Source organism: Hyla sarda, chromosome 10 (assembly GCF_029499605.1).
Source record: "Hyla sarda isolate aHylSar1 chromosome 10, aHylSar1.hap1, whole genome shotgun sequence".
NCBI lineage: Eukaryota > Metazoa > Chordata > Amphibia > Anura > Hylidae > Hyla > Hyla sarda.
Window position 1 is genome coordinate 140,953,945 of NC_079198.1, and position 23,313 is coordinate 140,977,257.

At 46.2% G+C, this 23,313-nt stretch overlaps 1 protein-coding gene across 1 annotated transcript in view; it reads left to right on the forward strand.

Annotated features, from left to right (window-relative positions):
* The window catches only part of GPR153 (G protein-coupled receptor 153), a 108,669-nt gene that overhangs the window by 84,652 nt on the left and 704 nt on the right, over positions 1-23,313 (forward strand). The window contains exons 4-6 of the mRNA XM_056543243.1: positions 8,465-8,654; positions 9,939-10,123; positions 22,621-23,313. The exon at positions 22,621-23,313 is cut by the window's right edge and continues 704 nt beyond it. Coding sequence (XP_056399218.1) covers positions 8,465-8,654; positions 9,939-10,123; positions 22,621-23,313 — 1,068 coding nt within the window. The remainder of the gene's footprint in view (positions 1-8,464; positions 8,655-9,938; positions 10,124-22,620) is intronic.

Here is a 23,313-nt window from a genome sequence, read left to right on the forward strand (position 1 = left end):
GTTATAGAGCAGGAGGAGCTGAGCAGATTATATATACAATACAGTACAATCTGCAGGTATCAGGTTATAGAGCAGGAGGAGCTGAGCAGATGATATATACAATACAGTACAATCTGCAGGTATCATGTTATAGAGCAGAAGGAGCTGAGCAGATGATATATATAATACAATACAATCTGCAGGTAACATAGAGCAGGAGGAGCTGAGCAGATGATATATACAATACAGTACAATCTGCAGGTAACATGTTATAGAGCAGGACGAGTTGAGCAGATAATATATATAATACAGTACAATCTGCAGGTAACATGTTATAGAGCAGGAGGAGCTAAGCAGATAATTTATACAATACAGTACAATGTGCAGGTATCATGTTATAGAGCAGAAGGAGCTGAGCAGATGATATATACAATACAGTACAATCTGCAGGTATCATGTTATAGAGCAGGAGGAGCTGAGCAGATGATATATACAATACAGTACAATCTGCAGGTATCATGTTATAGAGCAGGAGGAGCTGAGCAGATGATATATACAATACAGTACAATCTGCAGGTATCATGTTATAGAGCAGGAGGAGCTGAGCAGATGATATATACAATACAGTACAATCTGCAGGTATCATGTTATAGAGCAGGAGGAGCTGAGCAGATGATATATACACAATACAGTACAATCTGCAGGTATCATGTTATAGAGCAGGAGGAGCTGAGCATATGATCTATACAATACAGTACAATCTGCAGGTATCATGTTATAGAGCAGAAGGAGCTGAGCAGATGATATATATAATGCAATACAATCTGCAGGTAACATAGAGCAGGAGGAGCTGAGCAGATGATATATATAATACAGTACAATCTGCAGGTATCAGGTTATAGAGCAGGAGGAGCTGAGCAGATGATATATACAATACAGTACAATCTGCAGGTATCAGGTTATAGAGCAGGATGAGCTGAGCAGATGATATATACAATACAGTACAATCTGCAGGTATCAGGTTATAGAGCAGGAGGAGCTGAGCAGATGATATATACAATACAGTACAATCTGCAGGTATCATGTTATAGAGCAGAAGGAGCTGAGCAGATGATATATATAATACAATACAATCTGCAGGTAACATAGAGCAGGAGGAGCTGAGCAGATGATATATATAATACAGTACAATCTGCAGGTATCGGGTTATAGAGCAGGAGGAGCTGAGCAGATGATATATACACAATACAGTACAATCTGCAGGTATCATGTTATAGAGCAGGAGGAGCTGAGCAGATGATATATACAATACAGTACAATCTGCAGGTTTCATGTTATAGAGCAGAAGGAGCTGAGCAGATGATATATATAATACAATACAATCTGCAGGTAACATAGAGCAGGAGAAGCTGAGCAGATGATATATATAATACAGTACAATCTGCAGGTATCAGGTTATAGAGCAGGAGGAGCTGAGCAGATGATAAATACAATACAGTACAATCTGCAGGTATCATGTTATAGAGCAGGAGGAGCTGAGCAGATGATATATACACAATACAGTACAATCTGCAGGTATCATGTTATAGAGCAGGAGGAGCTGAGCATATGATCTATACAATACAGTACAATCTGCAGGTATCATGTTATAGAGCAGAAGGAGCTGAGCAGATGATATATATAATGCAATACAATCTGCAGGTAACATAGAGCAGGAGGAGCTGAGCAGATGATATATATAATACAGTACAATCTGCAGGTATCAGGTTATAGAGCAGGAGGAGCTGAGCAGATGATATATACAATACAGTACAATCTGCAAGTATCATGTTATAGAGCAGGAGGAGCTGGGCAGATGATATATACAATACAATACAATCTGCAGGTATCATGTTATAGAGAAGGAGGAGCTGAGCAGATGATATATACAATACAGTACAATCTGCAGGTATCAGGTTATAGAGCAGGAGGAGCTGAGCAGAAGATATATACAATACAGTACAATCTGCAGGTATCAGGTTATAGAGAAGGAGGAGCTGAGCAGATGATATATACAATACAGAACAATCTGCAGGTATCAGGTTATAGAGCAGGAGGAGCTGAGCGGATTCAGTATAATTTGTCATTTATTTATCTAGATCACTTCTTTTTCCAGGGTAAGGAGTCCAGGAGGCGGTTCCGCTCAGTGATTGACAGTAATATCCCCCCCCCCCCTCCCCCCAGGAGAGTCATTAGAGACAATTCACACTGGATGTTGAGAATCCTCTTTACAATCCCATAATAATCTGACTGCAGAGAAGGATCATATGTCACATTCCCCCAATAGACGCCAACGCGGGAGCGCGCTCTGTAACGTCTGTAACGTCAGGTCTGATGGGAACCGATCTGAATCATCACATTCTGCTTCTTTTTCCCACAATTCATTGTCACCTTTCGCGGGCGCTCAGCCTCCCCCTCCCGCTCCTCCTTTTCTGTGCCGGATCTATAAACCTATAAATAGAATTAATGTGAAGAAGAAGAAATGTGAGGGGAAAAGTTCATTCAAAACTCAGGAAAGATTCTTCACTAATACAAAGATTTCTACCGAATGCAAGAAAAATAATAGAAAAAAGAAACCGGATGGAGATCTGAAGCAGGTGGAGAGCGCGGTCACCTGATCATCTCAGAATGGCGCTAGAACAAAAGGCGTACGTCTAGGAGGCCGCCCGGCTATGGACGTCAAAGGGAATGCCATCTAGTGGCCACACTCAGTATTACAACCCACTCTCAATAAAGAAATTCTCCATTTCTGAACCTTCTGCGTTTCTCTATCCAAATGGCCATAAGGGTCAGATCACCCTAATGGGGCGGAAATATGATCATCCCTGTAATGTTCACTGTGTGGGGGCATTAGGGGACAGGTTGGTTTGATGAGGGTTGTAGTCCCTGATATGTCACGGTTGTAGTACATCCAATGTATTTACAATAAAGTCCTTGTTTCTCTTCAATAGAAAATAACAGAAAAACTTGACCCCCCCCCCCCCCCCCCCCCCCATCGCGCAGACGCTGCAAGGATGATGATGTGATGTCCCAGTACAGGACATAATCCTGCGCTACACTTAGGTCCTGTCAGGTTGGGTCCCTCAGTGACCTGGGGTCTCTCCTGCAGTGTCTCCCCCGCTGTTATTATAAGTGTCATTTATTGTCATAGGATTATAGTCGGTGTATTACCTGTGTGTTGCACAACTACAATTCCCAGCATACACGGACAGCCAACGGCAGTCTGGGCAAGCTGGGAGTTGTAGTTTTGCAACAGCTGGAGGCACACTGGTTGGGAAATACTGGCGTTAAGAGTTAAGAGCTGTGTTTGCTGGGATTTGTAGTTTTGCAGCAGGTTTTGAGCTTAGATCAGTGTTTCTCAACCTGTGTGTTGCACAACTACAATTCCCAGCATACAAGGACAGCCAATGGCAGTCTGGGCATGCTGGGAGTTGTACTTTTGCAACAACTGGAGGCACCCTGGTTGGGAAACACTGGCGTAAAGAGTTAAGAGCTGTGTTTGCTGGGATTTGTAGTTTTGCAACAGGTTTTGAGCAGTGTTTCCCAACCAGGGTGCCTCCAGCTGTTGCAAAACTACAACTCCCAGCATGCTCACAATAAACATGGCTCTTTACTCTATATGCCAGTGTTTCCCAACAAGCGTGCCTCCAGCTGTTGCAAAACTACAACTCCCAGCATGTCCGGACAGCCATTGGCTGCCATGTATGCTGGGAATTGTAGTTGTGCAACACACAGGTTGATAAATGCTGATATAAGCTCAAAACCTGTTGCAAAACTACAAATCCCAGCATGCTCGGACTGCCAAAGGCAGTCCAGGCATGCTGGGAGTTGTAGTTTTGCAACAGTTGGAGGCACCCTGGTTGGTAAACACTGGTCTAAGCTCAAATCCTGTTGCAAAACTACAACTCCCAGCATGTCCGGACTGCCAAAGGCAGGTAGTTGCACAACTACAATTCCCGAAACATGGCAGCCAACGGCAGTCTGGGCATGCTGGGAGTTGTAGTTTTGCAACAGCTGGAGGCACGCTTGTTGGGAAACACTGGCATATAGAGTAAAGAGCCATGCTTATTGTGAGCATGCTGGGAGTTGTAGTTTTGCACCAGGTTTTGACCAGTGTTTCCCAACCAGGTTGCCTCCAGCTGTTGCAAAACTACAACTCCCAGCATGTCCGGACTGCCGTGTATGCTGGGAATTGTAGTTGTGCAACACACAGGTTGATAAATGCTGATATAAGCTCAAAACCTGTTGTAAAACGACAAATCCCAGAATGCCCGGACTGCCAAAGGCAGTTCAGGCATGCTGGGAGTTTTAGTTTTGCAACAGCTGGAGGCACCCTGATTGGTAAACACTGATCTAAGCTCAAAACCTGTTGCAAAACTACAACTGTGGCAGTCCGGGCATGCTGGGAGTTGTAGTTTTGCAACAGGTTTTGAGCTTAGATCAGTGTTTCTCAACCTGTATGTTGCACAACTACAATTCCCAGCATACACGGACAGCCAACAGCAGTCTGGGCATGCTGGGAGTTGTAGTTTTGCAACAGCTGGAGGCACACTGGTTGGGAAACACTGGCGTAAAGAGTTAAGAGCTGTGTTTGCTGGGAGTTGTAGTTTTGCAACAGGTTTTAAGCTTAGACCAGTGGTCAATAATAATGAAAAGTGAGAATAATCTACAGCCAAAAGTCAATCAAACCTTTTGCTAATATTCCCAAGTTCTGTCTACAAGCAAAAGCCAAACTACTTCGCTTAAAGGGGTACTCCGGTGAAAAACTATATTTGTCACATCAAATGGCTCCAGAATGTTAATCAGATTTGTATATTACTTCTATTAAAAAAAATATTGAACGAGAGATTAAAGTGGTATTCCAGGCAAAAACTTTTTTATATATATCAACTGGCTCCAGAAAGTTAAACAGATTTGGAAATTACTTCTATTAAAAAATCTTAATCCTTTCAGTACTTATGAGCTTCTGAAGTTAAGGTTGTTCTTTTCTGTCTAAGTGCTCTCTGATGACACCTGTCTCAGGAACCGCCCAGTTTAGAAGAAAATCCCCATAGAAAACCTCTTCTAAACTGGGCGTTTCCCAAGATACGTGTCATCAGAGAGCACTTAGACAGAAAAGAACAACCTTAACTTCAGAAGCTCATAAGTACTGAAAGGATTAAGATTTTTTAATAGAAGTAATTTACAAATCTGTTTAACTTTCTGGAGCCAGTTGATTTATATATATATATATATATATATATATATATATATATATATATTTATATATATATATATATATATATATATATATATAAGTTTTTGCCTGGAATACCCCTTTAATGTAATATTCAGAATAAGATGTAGCAGCCGCGTACAAGAAGTTGCTAAAAAGCAAGTACAGGGATGACAAGAGAAGTCCCGAAATCCCACGAGACCTGGCCTTATTTTCTACGACAGTGTTTCCCAACCAGGGTGCCTCCAGCTGTTGCAAAACTACAACTCCCAGCAGAAATCCCGAGACCCAGCAGAAATCCCGAGACCTGGCCTTATTGTCTGCTATAGTGTTTCCCAACCAGGGTGCCTTCAGCTGTTGCAAAACTACAACTCCCAGCAGAAATCCTGAGACCTGGCCTTATTGTCTACTACAGTGTTTCCCAACCAGGGTGCCTCCAGCTGTTGCAAAACTACAACTCCCAGCAGAAATCCCGAGACCTGGCCTTATTGTCTACTACAGTGTTTCCCAACCAGGGTGCCTCCAGCTGTTGCAAAACTACCACTCCCAGCAGAAATCCCGAGACCCAGCAGAAATCCCGAGACCTGGCCTTATTGTCTACTACAGTGTTTCCCAACCAGGGTGCCTCCAGCTGTTGCAAAACTACAACTCCCAGCAGAAATCCCGAGACCTGGCCTTATTGTCTACTACAGTGTTTCCCAACCAGGGTGCCTCCAGCTGTTGCAAAACTACCACTCCCAGCAGAAATCCCGAGACCCAGCAGAAATCCCGAGACCTGGCCTTATTGTCTACTACAGTGTTTCCCAACCAGGGTGCCTCCAGCTGTTGCAAAACTACAACTCCCAGCAGAAATCCCGAGACCTGGCCTTATTGTCTACTACAGTGTTTCCCAACCAGGGTGCCTCCAGCTGTTGCAAAACTACCACTCCCAGCAGAAATCCCGAGACCCAGCAGAAATCCCGAGACCTGGCCTTATTGTCTACTACAGTGTTTCCCAACCAGGGTGCCTCCAGCTGTTGCAAAACTACAACTCCCAGCATGCCCGGACAGCCGAAGGCTGTCCGGGCATGCTGGGAGTTGTAGTTTTGCAACAGCTGGAGGTACACTGGTTGGGGAACACTGCTCCACATGTATACTGATATTGTACAGTAATTATACAGTATTGTATCCAATTTCCATGTAGGTTTTGGAGGCGATTCATTAGGTCCGGTTCATGGTCTGGTTGCGGCAGTAATTGGCGCATTCGTGCGGGCATTAAAAGAATCGACCCTGATTTATGGGCCACGACTATTGCTGCCACTTCTAACATCAAGTTATGGCCATTTCTTTCTTTAGTTTTTTTAAAGGGGTACTCCAGTGGAAAACATGTATTTATTTATTTTAAATCAACTGGTGCCAGAAAGTTCTACAGTTTTGTAAATTACATCTATTCATAAATCTTAATCCTTCCAGTACTTATCAGCTGCTTTAGGCTCCACAGGAAGTTGGGTAGATCTTTCCAGTCTGGCCACAGTGCTCTCTGCTGACAGTAGGAGCAAATCCCCATAGCAAACCTCTCCTGCTCTGGACAGTTCCTGACATGGACAGAGGTGTCAGCAGAGAGCACTGTGGTCAGACAGAAAGGAAATTCAAAAAGAAAAGAACTTCCTGTGTAGCATACAGCAGCTGATAAGTACCGGGAGGATTAAGATTTTTAAATAGAAGTAATTTACAAATCTGTTTAACTTTCTGACACCAGTTGATTTAAAAAAATAATATTATTTTCCAGCGGAGGGCCCCTTTAACCCTTATCTCTCTGCTTAAGACTCAGTTCATACATGTAGTACGCAGAAACACCGAAAATGTGTTTGCAATGGAACAAAAACAGAGATATAGGCCTCAGCATTTTAAACAATACATTTGAGTGTCCAAAAAACCTTGCAAGTCTACGACCACCCAAACTGGGTTCAGAGTAGCACCTGGTACAGCTGTGCTGGATCACCACACTTATATCAAAAGGCCGAAATACACGTTTTATATAAATACGGCCGAAATACATGACTTTAGTGACATTTCCCATATTCATACATATTGCTTGTTCCCCTGTATTTTGCATCCTATTTTCCGATCCCCATTTCACCGCGCCGCTCTTCTTCTTCTTGGCGGCAGTCACCGGAGTTCACCGCACGTCATGTTGAGCAGTCAGGTGATTGCAACATGAAGAACAGGAACGCCGCGCTCTCTCGCTCTCTCTCTTTCTGAGTCTCGGGGTCTTTAAATAAAATATGAAGATCTCCTGTTTACCCCTGAAACCAATACGGAACAAGATTCCGACAAGACGCTTTAATGGACGTCTGTATCTTCCCGCGGATCAGTCGCCATCACGTCGTCGCATGTCGTATTTGTCTCTGATTTATGTCTGAAATGTGGCCTGATTGTAGTTGTTTGTGTATAACAAAGCGAATTTGTGATTTTCTGTGGTTGGGATTGAAGAACGGAAGATCTGGGGCAAAAAAAAGCCAATGCTGCCCTCTACTGGTGGACCTCGGTATTACATCTTAACTTGAATTTTTTCTCTATTTTTATTTTTTATCCTTTTTAATTTTTTTTAAATAGAATTAGAGAAGTGTTTCCCAACCTGTGAACGGCTGTCCGGGCATGCTGGGTGTTGTAGTTTTGCAACATCTGAAAGTTAACAGTTTGGAGGCCACTGTTTATTGTCCATGATTTAGCAAAACTACAACTCCCTGCATGCCCGGACAGCCAACAGATTTGAGCAGTGTTTCCCAACCAGTGTGCCTTCAGCGGTTGCGAAACTACGACTCTCATGCATTGTTGTTTTGCAACAGCTGGAGGCACCCTGGTTGGGGAAACACTGCATTTTACAGTGTGCACTGGCTGTTCAAGCATGTTGGGAGTTGTAGTTTTGCAACATCTGGAAGTTAACAGTTTGGAGGCCACTGCTTTATTGTCCATGATTTTGCTAAACTATAACTCCCAGCATGCCTGGACAGATTTGAGCAGTGTTTCCCAACCAGGGTGCCTCCAGCTGTTGCAAAACTAAAACTCCCATCATGCCCGAACAGCCAACAGCTGCATGGGCATGCTGAGAGTTGTAGTTGTGCTTCATCTGAAGGTCCACAGTTTGGAGAACATTGCTCTATTGCCCCTGATTTAGCAAAACTACAACTCCCAGCATGCCCGTTGGCTGTCCTGTATTAGTCTGACGGATCCGTCTTCTCTAATACACAGGTTGTAAGTTTCGCCAGCTTGAAGTTTGACAAGTCTGATGACTGGATGGTCCTGGGCGTCCTCTGGTGTTCTGTAGTCCAGGCTCTTCTGCTGCCGATGTTCCTCTGGGCCTGTGACCGGTACCGGGCAGACGTGAAGGCCGTGTGGGACAAGTGTATAGCCATCATGTCCAATGACGACGAAAACGAAGGTGAGGAAAGACCTAATAGACATGAATATTATAATGGGCCAAGGTCCTGGGGGGTTTCACATTGACGTCATATGTTATGGGGTATGTACTGCTTGGATGGTGCTGGGAAGTTATTGGTGGTGCTCCTGGTTGGTGCTTTTAAGTGGTTCTCATGGGTGGTGCCTGTGGGTGGTGCCCATGGGGGATTTATTTTAGGTGGTATTTATGGGTGATTCTCATGGGTGGTGCTCTGGGGTGGCTCTCATGGGTGGTGCTCTTTGGTGGTGCCCATGGGTGGTGCTCTTTGGTGGTGCTCATTTGTGGGGCCTATGGGTGGTGCTCTGGGGTGGCTCTCATGGGTTGTTCTCATTGGTGTTGCCATGGGGGGTGCTCTTTGGTGGTGCTCATTTGTGGTGCTCTTGGGTGGTTCTCATGGGTGGTGCTCATTTGTAATGCCCATGGGTGGTGCTCTTTGGTGGTGCTCATCTGTGGTGTCCATGGGTGGTGCTTTTGGTGGTGCCCATGGGTGGTTCTCATGGGGGGTTCTCTGGGGTGGCTCTCATGGGTATTGCCATGGGTGGTTCTATTTGGTGTTGCTCATTTGTGGTGCCCATGGGTGGTGCTCTTGGGTGGTTCTCATGGGTGTTGCTCTTTGCTGGTGCCCATGGGTGGTGCTCTTGGGTGGTTCTCATTTGTGGTACCCATGGGTGTTGCTCTTTGGTGGTTCTCATGGGTGTTGCTCTTTGGTGGTACTCTTGGGTGGTTCTCATGGGTGTTGTTCTTTGTTGGTGCCCATGGGTGGTTCTCATGGGTGTTGCTCTTTTGTGGTGCTCTTGGGTGGTTCTTATTTGTGGTGCCCATGGGTGTTGCTCTTTGGTGGTTCTCATGGGTGGTGCTCTTTGGTGGTACTCTTTGGTGGTGCTCTTTGGTGGTGCTCTTGGGTGGTTCTCATGGGTGTTGCTCTTTGGTGGTGCTCTTGGGTGGTTCTCATGGGTGTTGCTCTTTTGTGGTGCTCTTGGGTGGTTCTCATGGGTGTTGCTCTTTTGTGGTGCTCTTGGGTGGTTCTCATTTGTGGTGCCCATGGGTGTTGCTCTTTGGTGGTTCTCATGGGTGTTGCTCTTTGGTGGTGCTCTTGGGTGGTTCTCATGGGTGGTGCTCTTGGGTGGTTCTCATGGGTGTTGCTCTTTTGTGGTGCTCTTGGGTGGTTCTCATGGGTGTTGCTCTTTGGTGGTGCTCTTGGGTGGTTCTCATGGGTGGTGCTTGGAAGCTACATTACCCCTTCTCTGTCTCTTATACCCTGTACAGATCACAGTCCTGATGGCGGAGTTCACTCTGACCTCATATACGAGAGACCTTATGACTACAATTATGGGGGAGATATCATGGCCATGGAGCGCATTACCAAGTATGACTTTTCGGCATTAGAAAGGGGAATCCCACAGATTTATCCTGTGAAGGAGACTCAGGAAGATAAAATGCACTATCTCCAGGTATGGGGACCTTCATAGTAATAAAGTTATGTCAAGTTTATTGATGGTTTATTGTGGGAACACAAACAAAACAGACACATAAATCCCAAACCCTCCACCACCAACAAGTTCGGAATGTTCCAAGGAAATCCGACAGCATCGTAACCTGCTGATTGACAGGGGCCATTACCGTGAGCATTATAGTACCTTTAAAGGGGTATTCCACCTCTTAACATCTAATCCACTATCCAATGGATAGGGGATGAAATGTCTGATCGCGGGGGTCTAGCCAACTCCGCTCCATTCCGTCACGACCCCTTCCATAGACATGAATAGAGGGGGCGTGAAGTCATGAACATGGATGCTCCAAGCTTCTGTGTTCAGAATGCCGGCCTGGAGATCACTGGGGGGTCCCAGCGGCCGGACCCACGCAAACAGACATCTTATCCCCAAACCTTTGGATAGGGGATAGATGTCTAGGGGCGGAGTACCCCTTTAATATGCTCCGCTAACAATGCCCTCCGCTGCACCACCTGACCTCATTTGCATATCCATAAAACTAATATTACAACAGTGGTCTCAAACTGTGGCCCTCCAGATGTTGAAAAACTTCAACTCCCAGCATGCCCGGACAGCCAACAGCTGAACATTAGGTTCAATTCCTAATGTTTTTCAAAATCTCTGCTTACATTCAGTGAATGGAAATAGGATAAGTGACAAGGCCCAATACAGTGCTGCAGTGTCCTATACAAGGAATCAGGCAACTTCATGTCCAATCCCCTTAGTGGGACTCAAAGAAATAAAGTGTTAACAACTATTTTAAAAATGGTTCAAATACCAAAACACTTGTCAATTCCTATTAACATAAAAAAAATCCCAAAAAATAAACATAATTGATAATACAATCATTGATAATACAGTGTCCATGACCATATTGCAAAGTTGCTGTATTTTTCATTTTTGCATTTAGAAAATTTTCAAATAATTGTTTGTGAACCTGATTATATAAACCCCAGATATATAAATTGATATACAGTATAAACCTAACCAAACATGGGTCGAGCTAAAATTTTTAAGGCAAATTTTACCTCGATATCATTAAAATGTCATCAGTTCCCCCAAAAAACTTTTTACAATTTTCTCCTTGTGTTTCTCCATCATTCTGCCCTCAATGCCCCATAATGACAAAGTGACAGCACAATTTTATTTATTTTTTTGCAAATTTATTAAAGAGGAAAAACTGCCCCCACCATGATCACTGTAGGGATGGTATTGGGCAGGTGATGGGCAGTGCTTGGTTTCCCCCAGACATGATGCTGCCCCCACCATGATCACTGTAGGGATGGTATTGGGCAGGTGATGGGCAGTACCTGGTTTCCCCCAGACATGATGCTGCCCCCACAATGATCACTGTAGGGATGGTATTGGGAAGATGATGGGCAGTGCCTGGTTTCCTCCAGACATGATGCTGCCCCCACCATGATCACTGTAGGGATGGTATTGGGAGGTGATGGACAGAGCCTGGTTTCCTCTATACATGATGCTGCCCCCACCATGATCACTGTAGGGATGGTATTGGGCAAGTGATGGGCAGTGCCTGGTTTCCCCCAGACATGATGCTGCCCCCACCATGATGACTGTAGGGATGGTATTGGGCAGGTGATGGGCAGTGCCTGGTTTCCCCCAGACATAATGCTGCCCCCACCATGATCACTGTAGGGATGGTATTGGGCAGGTGATGGGCAGTGCCTGGTTTCCTCTATACATGATGCTGCCCCCACCATGATCACTGTAGGGATGGTATTGGGCAAGTGATGGGCAGTGCCTGGTTTCCCCCAGACATGATGCTGCCCCCACCATGATCACTGTAGAGATGGTATTGGGCAGGTGATGGACAGTGCCTGGTTTCCCCCAGACATGATGCTGCCCCCACCATGATCACTGTAGAGATGGTATTGGGCAGGTGATGGACAGTACCTGGTTTCCCCCAGACATGATGCTGCCCCCACAATGATCACTGTAGGGATGGTATTGGGCAGGTGATGGGCAGTGCCTGGTTTCCTTCAGACATGATGCTGCCTCCACCATGATCACTGTAGGGATGGTATTGGGCAGGTGATGGGCAGTACCTGGTTTCCCCCAGACATGATTCTGCCCCCACCATGATCACTGTAGGGATGGTATTGGGCAGGTGATGGGCAGTACCTGGTTTCCCCCAGACATGATGCTGCCCCCACCATGATCACTGTAGGGATGGTATTGGGCAGGTGATGGGCAGTGCCTGGTTTTCCCCAGACATGATGCTGCCCCCACCATGATCACTGTAGGGATGGTATTGGGCAGGTGATGGGCAGTGCCTGGTTTCCCCCAGACATGATGCTGCCCCCACCATGATCACTGTAGGGATGGTATTGGGCAGGTGATGGGCAGTGCCTGGTTTCCCCCAGACATGATGCTGCCCCCACCATGATCACTGTAGGGATGGTATTGGGCAGGTGATGGGCAGTGCCTGGTTTCCTCCAGACATGATGCTGCCCCCACCATGATCACTGTAGGGATGATATTGGGCAGATGATGGGCAGTACCTGATTTCCTCCAGACATGATGCTGCCCCCACCATGATCACTGTAGGGATGGTATTGGGCAGGTGATGGGCAGTGCCTGGTTTCCTCCAGACATGATGCTGCCCCCACCATAATCACTGTAGGGATGGTTTTGGGCAGGTGAAGGGCAGTGCCTGGTCTCCCCCAGACAAGATACTGCCCCCACCATGATCACTGTAGGGATGGTATTGGGAAGATGATGGGCAGTGCCTGGTTTCCTCCAGACATAATGCTGCCCCCACCATGATCACTGTAGGGATGGTATTGGGCAGGTGATGGGCAGTGCCTGGTTTCCTCCAGACATGATGCTGCCCCCACCATGATCACTGTAGGGATTGTATTGGGTAGGTGATGGGCAGTGCCTGGTTTCCTCCAGACATGATGCTGCCCCCACCATGATCACTGTAGGGATGGTTTTGGGCAGGTGAAGGGCAGTGCCTGGTCTCCCCCAGACAAGATACTGCCCCCACCATGATCACAGTAGGGATGGTATTGAGCAGGTGATGGGCAGTACCTGGTTTCCCCCAGACATGATGCTGCCCCCACCATGATCACTGTAGGGATGATATTGGGCAGATGATGGGCAGTACCTGGTTTCCTCCAGACATGATGCTGCCCCCACCATGATCACTGTAGGGATGGTATTGGGCAGGTGATGGGCAGTGCCTGGTTTCCTCCAGACATGATGCTGCCCCCACCATGATCACTGTAGGGTTGGTTTTGGGCAGGTGAAGGGCAGTGCCTGGTTTCCCCCAGACAAGATACTGCCCCCACCATGATCACTGTAGGGATGGTATTGGGAAGATGATGGGCAGTGCCTGGTTTCCTCCAGACATAATGCTGCCCCCACCATGATCACTGTAGGGATGGTATTGGGCAGGTGATGGGCAGTGCCTGGTTTCCTCCAGACATGATGCTGCCCCCACCATGATCACTGTAGGGTTGGTTTTGGGCAGGTGAAGGGCAGTGCCTGGTTTCCCCCAGACAAGATACTGCCCCCACCATGATCACTGTAGGGATGGTATTGGGAAGATGATGGGCAGTGCCTGGTTTCCTCCAGACATAATGCTGCCCCCACCATGATCACTGTAGGGATGGTATTGGGCAGGTGATGGGCAGTACCTGGTTTCCCCCAGACATAATGCTGCCCCCACCATGATCACTGTAGGGATGGTATTGGGCAGGTGATGGGCAGTGCCTGGTTTCCTCCAGACATGATGCTGCCCCCACCATGATCACTGTAGGGATGGTATTGGGCAGGTGATGGACAGTGCCTGGTCTCCTCCAGACATGATGCTGCCCCCACCATGATCACTGTAGGGATGGTATTGCGCAGGTGATGGGCAGTGCCTGGTTTCCCCCAGACATGATGCTGCCCCCACCATGATCACTGTAGGGATGGTATTGGGCAGGTGATGGGCAGTACCTGGTTTCCCCCAGACATGATGCTGCCCCCACCATGATCACTGTAGGGATGATATTGGGCAGATGATGGGCAGTACCTGGTTTCCTCCAGACATGATGCTGCCCCCACCATGATCACTGTAGGGATGGTATTGGGCAGGTGATGGGCAGTGCCTGGTTTCCTCCAGACATGATGCTGCCCCCAACATAATCACTGTAGGGATGGTTTTGGGCAGGTGAAGGGCAGTGCCTGGTCTCCCCCAGACAAGATACTGCCCCCACCATGATCACTGTAGGGATGGTATTGGGAAGATGATGGGCAGTGCCTGGTTTCCTCCAGACATAATGCTGCCCCCACCATGATCACTGTAGGGATGGTATTGGGCAGGTGATGGGCAGTGCCTGGTTTCCTCCAGACATGATGCTGCCCCCACCATGATCACTGTAGGGATTGTATTGGGCAGGTGATGGGCAGTGCCTGGTTTCCTCCAGACATGATGCTGCCCCCACCATGATCACTGTAGGGATGGTTTTGGGCAGGTGAAGGGCAGTGCCTGGTCTCCCCCAGACAAGATACTGCCCCCACCATGATCACAGTAGGGATGGTATTGGGCAGGTGATGGGCAGTACCTGGTTTCCCCCAGACATGATGCTGCCCCCACCATGATCACTGTAGGGATGATATTGGGCAGATGATGGGCAGTACCTGGTTTCCTCCAGACATGATGCTGCCCCCACCATGATCACTGTAGGGATGGTATTGGGCAGGTGATGGGCAGTGCCTGGTTTCCTCCAGACATGATGCTGCCCCCACCATGATCACTGTAGGGTTGGTTTTGGGCAGGTGAAGGGCAGTGCCTGGTTTCCCCCAGACAAGATACTGCCCCCACCATGATCACTGTAGGGATGGTATTGGGAAGATGATGGGCAGTGCCTGGTTTCCTCCAGACATAATGCTGCCCCCACCATGATCACTGTAGGGATGGTATTGGGCAGGTGATGGGCAGTGCCTGGTTTCCTCCAGACATGATGCTGCCCCCACCATGATCACTGTAGGGATGGTATTGGGCAGGTGATGGACAGTGCCTGGTCTCCTCCAGACATGATGCTGCCCCCACCATGATCACTGTAGGGATGGTATTGCGCAGGTGATGGGCAGTGCCTGGTTTCCCCCAGACATGATGCTGCCCCCACCATGATCACTGTAGGGATGGTATTGGGCAGGTGATGGGCAGTGTCTGGTTTCCTCCAGACATAATGCTGCCCCCACCATGATCACTGTAGGAATGGTATTGGGCAGGTGATGGGCAGTGCCTGGTCTCCTCCAGACATGATGCTACCCCCACCATGATCACTGTAGGGATGGTATTGGGCAGGTGATGGGCAGTGCCTGGTCTCCTCCAGACATGATGCTGCCCTCACCATGATCACTGTAGGGATGGTATTGGGCAGGTGATGGGCAGTGCCTGGTTTCCTCCAGACATTACGCTGCCCCCACCATGATCACTGTAGGGATGGTATTGGGCAGGTGATGGGCAGTGCCTGGTCTCCTCCAGACATGATGCTGCCCTCACCATGATCACTGTAGGGATGGTATTGGGCAGGTGATGGACAGTGCCTGGTTTCCTCCAGACATTACGCTGCCCCCACCATGATCACTGTAGGGATGGTATTGGGCAGGTGATGGGCAGTGCTTGGTTTCCTCCAGACATGATGCTGCCCCCACCATGATCACTGTAGGGAGGGTATTGGGCAGGTGATGGGCAGTACCCTGTTTACCCCAGACATGATGCTGCCCCCACCATGATCACTGTAGGGATGGTATTGGGCAGGTGATGGGCAATACCTGGTTTCCTCCAGACATGATGCTGCCCCCACCATGATGACTGTAGGGATGGTATTGGGCAGGTGATGGGCAGTACCTGGTTTCCCCCAGACATGATGCTGCCCCCACCATGATCACTGTAGAGATGGTATTAGGCAGGTGATGGGCAGTGCCTTGTTTTCCCTAGACATGATGCTGCCCCCACCATGATCACTGTAGGGATGGTATTGGGCAGGTGATGGGCAGTGCCTGGTTTCCTCCAGACATGATGCTGCCCCCACCATGATCACTGTAGGGATGGTATTGGGCAGGTGATGAGCAGTGCCTGGTTTCCTCCAGACATGATGCTGCCCCCACCATGATCACAGTAGGGATGGTATTGGGCAAGTGATGGGCAGTGCCTGGTTTCCCCCAGACATGATGCTGCCCCCACCATGATCACTGTAGGGATGGTATTGGGCAGGTGATGGGCAGTGCTTGGTTTCCTCCAGACATGATGCTGCCCCCACCATGATCACTGTAGGGATGGTATTGGGCAGGTGATGGGCAGTGCCTGGTTTCCCCCAGACATGATGCTGCCCCCACCATGATCACTGTAGGGATGGTATTGGGCAAGTGATGGGCAGTGCCTGGTTTCCCCCAGACATGATGCTGCCCCCACCATGATCACTGTAGGGATGGTATTGGGCAGGTGATGGGCAGTGCCTGGTTTCCCCCAGACATGATGCTGCCCCCACCATGATCACTGTAGGGATGGTATTGGGCAGGTGATGGGCAGTACCTGGTTTCCCCCAGACATGATGCGGCCCCCACCATGATCACTGTAGGGATGGTATTGGGCAGGTGATGGGCAGTGCCTGGTTTCCCCCAGACATGATGCTGCTCCCACCATGATCACTGTAGGGATGGTATTGGGCAGGTGATGGGCAGTGCCTGGTTTCCTCCAGACATGATGCTGCCCCCACCATGACCACTGTAGGGATGGTATTGGGCAGGTGATGGGCAGTGCTTGGTTTCCTCCAGACATGATGCTGCCCCCACCATGATCACTGTAGGGATAGTATTGGGCAGGTGATGGGCAGTGCCTGGTTTCCTCCAGACATGATGCTGCCCCCACCATGATCACTGTAGGGATGGTATTGGGCAGGTGATGGGCAGTGCCTGGTTTCCTCCAGACATGATGCTGCCCCCACCATGATCACTGTAGGGATAGTATTGGGCAGGTGATGGGCAGTACCTGGTTTCCTCCAGACATGATGCTGCCCCCACCATGATCACTGTAGGGATGGTATTGGGCAGGTGATGGGCAGTACCTGGTTTCCCCCAGACATGATGCTGCCCCCACCATGATCACTGTAGGGATGGTATTGGGCAGGTGATGGGCAGTACCTGGTTTCCCCCAGACATGATGCTGCCCCCACCATGATCACTGTAGGGATGGTATTGGGCAGGTGATGGGCAGTAACTGGTTTCCCCCAGACATGATGCTGCCCCCACCATGATCACTGTAGGGATGGTATTGGGCAGGTGATGGGCAGTACCTGGTTTCCCCCAGACATGATGCTGCGCCCACCATGATCACTGTAGGGATGGTATTGGGCAGGTGATGGGCAGTGCCTGGTTTGAATATTTATGTTAATGACAAATTTTAGTTTTTCCTCTTTGATAAATTTGCTAAATATTCTACAATTATGTTGTCACCGTCATTATGTGAGGAGCAACATAACAAAATGTGATAATAAGTGAAAGGGTTGAAAGACCCCATCATCCATCTTTGTGGCTTAGCCATATAAAATATCCACAATTAGCCATTAAGTAACCCCCCCCCCCCGCCAGTACAAATAACTGATACCCCACAACTAGACCTTTGTGACTTGCCCTTAAATCTTGCCCAACAAGTATTTAAAGGAATACTCCAGGAAAAACTGACCCCCTGTGCTTTATGCCTAGGAAAGGGGCTGAAGGGGCGGTACCCGACTTTTCATATCATGCTCCGCCCCTGAGGACCTAGACAAGGCATAACACAGTGTATTAGTTTTTCCTGGAGTTTTTCTTTAAGGATTTGAATGCATAATGAAAACAGTAAATCCAAAGACTAATCCGGGATTCTATCGATTTATCCCAAAGGGAGATTTTACACGAATATATTTTTTTACTTCAACTTGTCAGAATCTGCTTGAATTTTCATGTTGCATTCGATCTGGAATTCTTACTATGTCTCACTATTGTGTTCTTGTTGTTATTTTTAGTATACATGATTATAATGCTGGGCAAAATGAAGAATGGCAGCACAGAGGGATTTAACAATTTGCACGTAATATTTTTTTTATTTTTTCAGAATTCTAGTTATTTCCTTTTGTTATTCACTGATTTGATTAAAACAACTTTTTTTGTAATATTATTTTTGTATTTTTTTATTTTTGCTTTATTTCAGCAAGGGAATTACATTTTATGGAGCGTTTGTTTGCACTTTTGCTGCCCCAGTGTCTTGTTCAATTGTTTTTTTTTTTTTTGTTTTTGGACATGTTTGTCAATCTGCGGCAACGTCTGCTTTCTAAATTTCGGATGGGTCTATGATTTCTTGTCCTTGATCTTTACTATTTCATTTTAGTTGTTGATTTACAGAGGGGCTGCTTCAAGTGCAACCAAACCCAAACCCATCCATCTCTTGTACCTCATCCCCGTCTACTGCAGAATCTTTCTCCGGGGGCTTGTGAACTCTCGCTGGTGGTGGAAACATTAACCTAAATTTATTATTTTTTACCTTCAGGATTATTAAGCTTCAATATATTAATTCAACATGTACGCCTTTTTTTCTTTGGATTTGCATGCATTGATGTGCCATTGTCTCTTCATTTTACATCTGGCTTGTGTTATTTAACTACAATTTATAGAGACTTAGTTACCATTCAAATGGTAACTATGAAAGAAACGAATGTAACTACTGTCGCCATGAAATATTGATGAGTAAGAGAAGGAAATTGAAAAATGTTTAAATTGCATTTATTATTTTATTTAGTACAAGCATTAACATGGAGCAAAGTCATCGTTTGATGTTGCATTGGTCTATCCATTATATTTGTTCCTAAATTGTCATCATTTTGCCTTGGTTAAAAAATATACACATATAAATTTTTCTATACAGTCCTACTGTCAGGGCTGACTGGGGAGACAGGGAGAGTGAGCCCTAAACTGACCCTAAAAACACTCTCCCTACCTACTTGCCCATCCATCCTAACCGATGGGTCCAAAACTGGGCACCGGTCCCTCCCTGCACTAAAGTGCAGTGGCCTAAAAACACATAATATACATAGTCGGTCACAGGCTAGAAACAGAAACGGAAAACTATTAGACAACCAGATATACCAGACAGGATATAAATACTAACAGGGCAGAATATAAACAGGCAAACTGATCAGGAATATAGGATACTGTTCACAAACAGATACAAGTGCAAAGGACAAAGATTAGATCAATCAAACAGGATATAAATATAGAACACTTTTCACACTGGACACATAACTAACAAACCCATTAGGTCCAGACACAGACTGGGAAATGGATGAGTCAGAATAGACTCCAGGAACAAACAGGAATAAACTCAATCCCTCAGAAACCTCCAGTAGACACAGGAATGTCTTGATACTAAAACTCTGGAGCAAGGAGCAAGGAGATCTCTTGTACTAAATCTTAATTCCCCAGAGTCCTCATAAAAAGGTAACAGGGATGTATTGTTACAAAGCACAAAAAAAATGCAAGAGGACACACAGTGTGAACAGCTACTTAGCAGAAAGGACATACTATCAAAAAAAAACAACTAATGTAACACAGACTAAAATCTAAGGAGCATACTATGTAACCATGGGTAAAAACCCAGATAAAACAACAAGATAAGTATAAGGTAAATGCTCGAGCAGACTTAGCAGCATTATTGCACAAAGTGTTATTGCACTGAATAACCAGCAGCATGTCAATCAACAGCCCTGAATGCAGGAGAAGTCTGGATTAAAATAGACACACCGGAGTTCTCATTTGTTCAGAGCATTAACCATTCCCTATCCAGGGAGAATAGAAAACAGCTCTGGATATTCTAGTGTGTGAATACATTTAAACAGAAAAATACAAAAACAAATAAATGGACATTATACCTACATCAGTATTATAAGGCCGGGTTCACATCAGCATTGAGCTCATTTTAAGGGAACTTTTAGCAGTAAGGTTATGTTCACACGGCAGAATTTATGCACAGAATTCTGCATGAATTTATAGCCGATACACTTCAATGGGATTCCGCTGTCCCATTCAGGCCGCTCTGTCATTCACACAGCAGAATTTCCACATGCGGAATTCCACTGCTAAAATTCTGTTTTCCATGGTCCGGAAAAATATAAGTCTGGTCTTATATTTTTCTGGACTTCGGCTGCGGAATCCCATTGAAGTTAATGGAGCTGACTTTCTGGATGCAGATTCGGCATGGAATCCGCACAAACTATCACCGATTAATTAAATATAATTTAGCTTTTTACTGAGATGCGGAATCCGTGTGGAAATTTCTACACGGACTCTGCACAAATTCTGCACCGATTCCGCATGTGTTTAAAAACTGCAAAATTCTGCACCGAACCAACGCAGATGCAGAATTCATGCAGATAGACAGATTTTCCGTCATGTGAACCAGGCCTAAGGCTGCGTTCACACGGTGGAAATTCCACATGTCTGCATTTCTTTTTGCAGAATTCCGCATCTTTTTCCACATTTGCGTAATTGAGGCAGAATTGATGCGGGATTCATGCTGCGGAATCCGGATGCTTTCTGCATGATTCAGCAGCACAGTTAAAAAGATGGAATCAACACAACTTGCGGTATTTCCGCACCAATTCCACACAAATTTAATCTCCATTGACTTCAATGGGATTCCGCAGCCGAAGTCCGGAAAAAGTAGACGACCAGACTTTCCGGAGCGCGGAAAGCTGGATTTCCGCATCAAACATTCCGCAGCAGAAATTCTCCTTACGAAATCCCATTAAGTAAACGGGCAATACATTTTTCCTGAATTTTGCACAAAAAGTCCATGCGGAATTCCGTGTGGAATTTCCATCACGTGAACGCGGCCTAAGGCTACGTTCACACAGCTGTTCTTCTCCGACTGGTTAAGGCTCTATTTTTGTGCAATATCATGAACAAAATGTTATACTGACATTTCAAGATTTTTTTTTTTTTTTTTTGGGGGGGGGGGGGGGGGGGGGGTCATGAACCATTGTACCAGATGTTAAACTAAAAAAACGACTAAAGTTTGTCCAATCAAATTAAATTTTTACACTTATTTTCCAGACGGAGGGGACTTTTTTTTATACATTTTTTTTGGCCACTGTCCCATATATGAGGATGACAGTACTAAAATGGTGCATGATGGTGATGAAGTATGACACATTTGCATTTGGTGGTCCCCAAACTGTGGCCCTCCAGCTGTTGAAAAACTACAACTCCGGGCATGCTGGGAGTTGTAGTTTTTCAACAGCTGGAGGGCCACAGTTTGGGGACCACCAAACTGCTTTATAACAATGACACTATCACGGGAATAAAATTAATCTAAAACCTAACCTTTAATTTATACATCTAAAAGTAGATAAACAAAACAAAAATCCTCAAGAAAGACAAAATTCGTCCAGAAAAGGAAAATGTTAACCAATAGTGCCACAATTTGTTTGTGACCAGATACGCTCTGGGGGTTTTAGTACAACAAAATGTCAAATGCTGATCCCAAGTGGACAATTGTGACCCTTAAAAATAATTTCTGTAATTTCAGAATCATATCCCGACGTGTTTCTCCCTAGAAGAGTTCATCAGGGGGGCATAGGCCCGGATCATACAGAACATACAAACTTAAGTAGATGACACAACATAATGAAAAAATATATATATATATAAAACACATCCATGCTCCAACAAAATAAATGCCAAAGTCCAAAATTGGACAGAAGTGAGGTGCACCAATAAACATCTCTACAGTAGTGACCCTGCTATGGCTACTACATCTGCCCCCTCTAGAGTAATGACCCTACTATGGCTATCCAGGCTTCAGATTCCCACTTTATAAACATAATCATGTCATGTCCTGAAATACTCTGTGCTGTTGTGAATGCCCACAGGGTGTGTCAAGCTATATGTTCCATTCTCATCTGTTTCCATCCTCAAGAAAGACAACATTCTGCCAGAAAGTTAACATTTAAACCAATAGTGCCACAATTTGTTTGTGACCAGATACACTATGGGGGTGTTAGTGATAAAATAAGTCAAATACTAACCCCAAAGTGGACAATTGTGACCTTTAAAAAATAATTTGTTATTTCAGAATCATACCCCGACGTGTTTCTCCCTAGAAGGGTTCATCAGGGGACATAGGACAGGATCATACAGAACATATAAAGACAAATCTACAAGTCTTTAGAATTATTAGTATGTATCACATGATAACGGACGATGCTCATGTTAGTCGTTTGTCAGTGAATCACCCCCGATACCAATCCAGAAATATTCATTGCCATTGAGACCAAGCCATGATGTTTTTTGAAGATCGCTTGTTTCCTTTTTATTTATTTTTTTACATTGATCAAAAGTAAAGACTACTTGTCCCAACCATGTGACCTTACGCCATACTTTAACGTCTCCTGCCGTATTCACCCTAGGTCCCTGCAACGAGACGCTATTCCCATGACGAAACGGATATTTTTACCACGGGTCAGATACCAGCGTTCCTTCACGGCTGGGGATCCGCAGAAGACATCGCTGCCATCTCGTTCTTTACCCTGCCGAGGCGCGAAAGACGCAGTAGTCTGATAATGTACCATGAGGATGCCAGCCTGCCCTATCGAAAGTGCCGAAAAGCCTCTGAGAGCCTCATTTCGCTCAAACACTTCACCCTGGAAGAACTCTACAAAGACGACTTTAAGTGCTTTAGCCGAGAAGAAGTGGTCAGTTTCATCGATGACACTCCTCTGCCGAGTCCGAGGAAAGGTCCCATAAGATCGTCTTCTATCGCTCTTATCCCTGATGCCCTACAGCACCCCACACTTACTCATTTTACCATGACCGACTTTGAACGGGAGCCACACGTATTACGGAGGTTCTCCCCCCATGGGAAAAGTTGTACTCTAAACGTTCCGGGTCATCATAGACCTCACGATGACCAGAAAAGGTTCTATACAGAAGGTCACCGGAGATCCCGTAGTGCTCAAAGACATGTTCAGAAGACTGAACCTCAAAAACTGGATGAGGTAACCTCCAAAAATAGCTCCGGGGACTCAAACAATTGCCAGATGGGGCTAAGCAATACATGGACTGCACAGGACCAACCCAACAAGGCAGCAGATAAGGGAAGT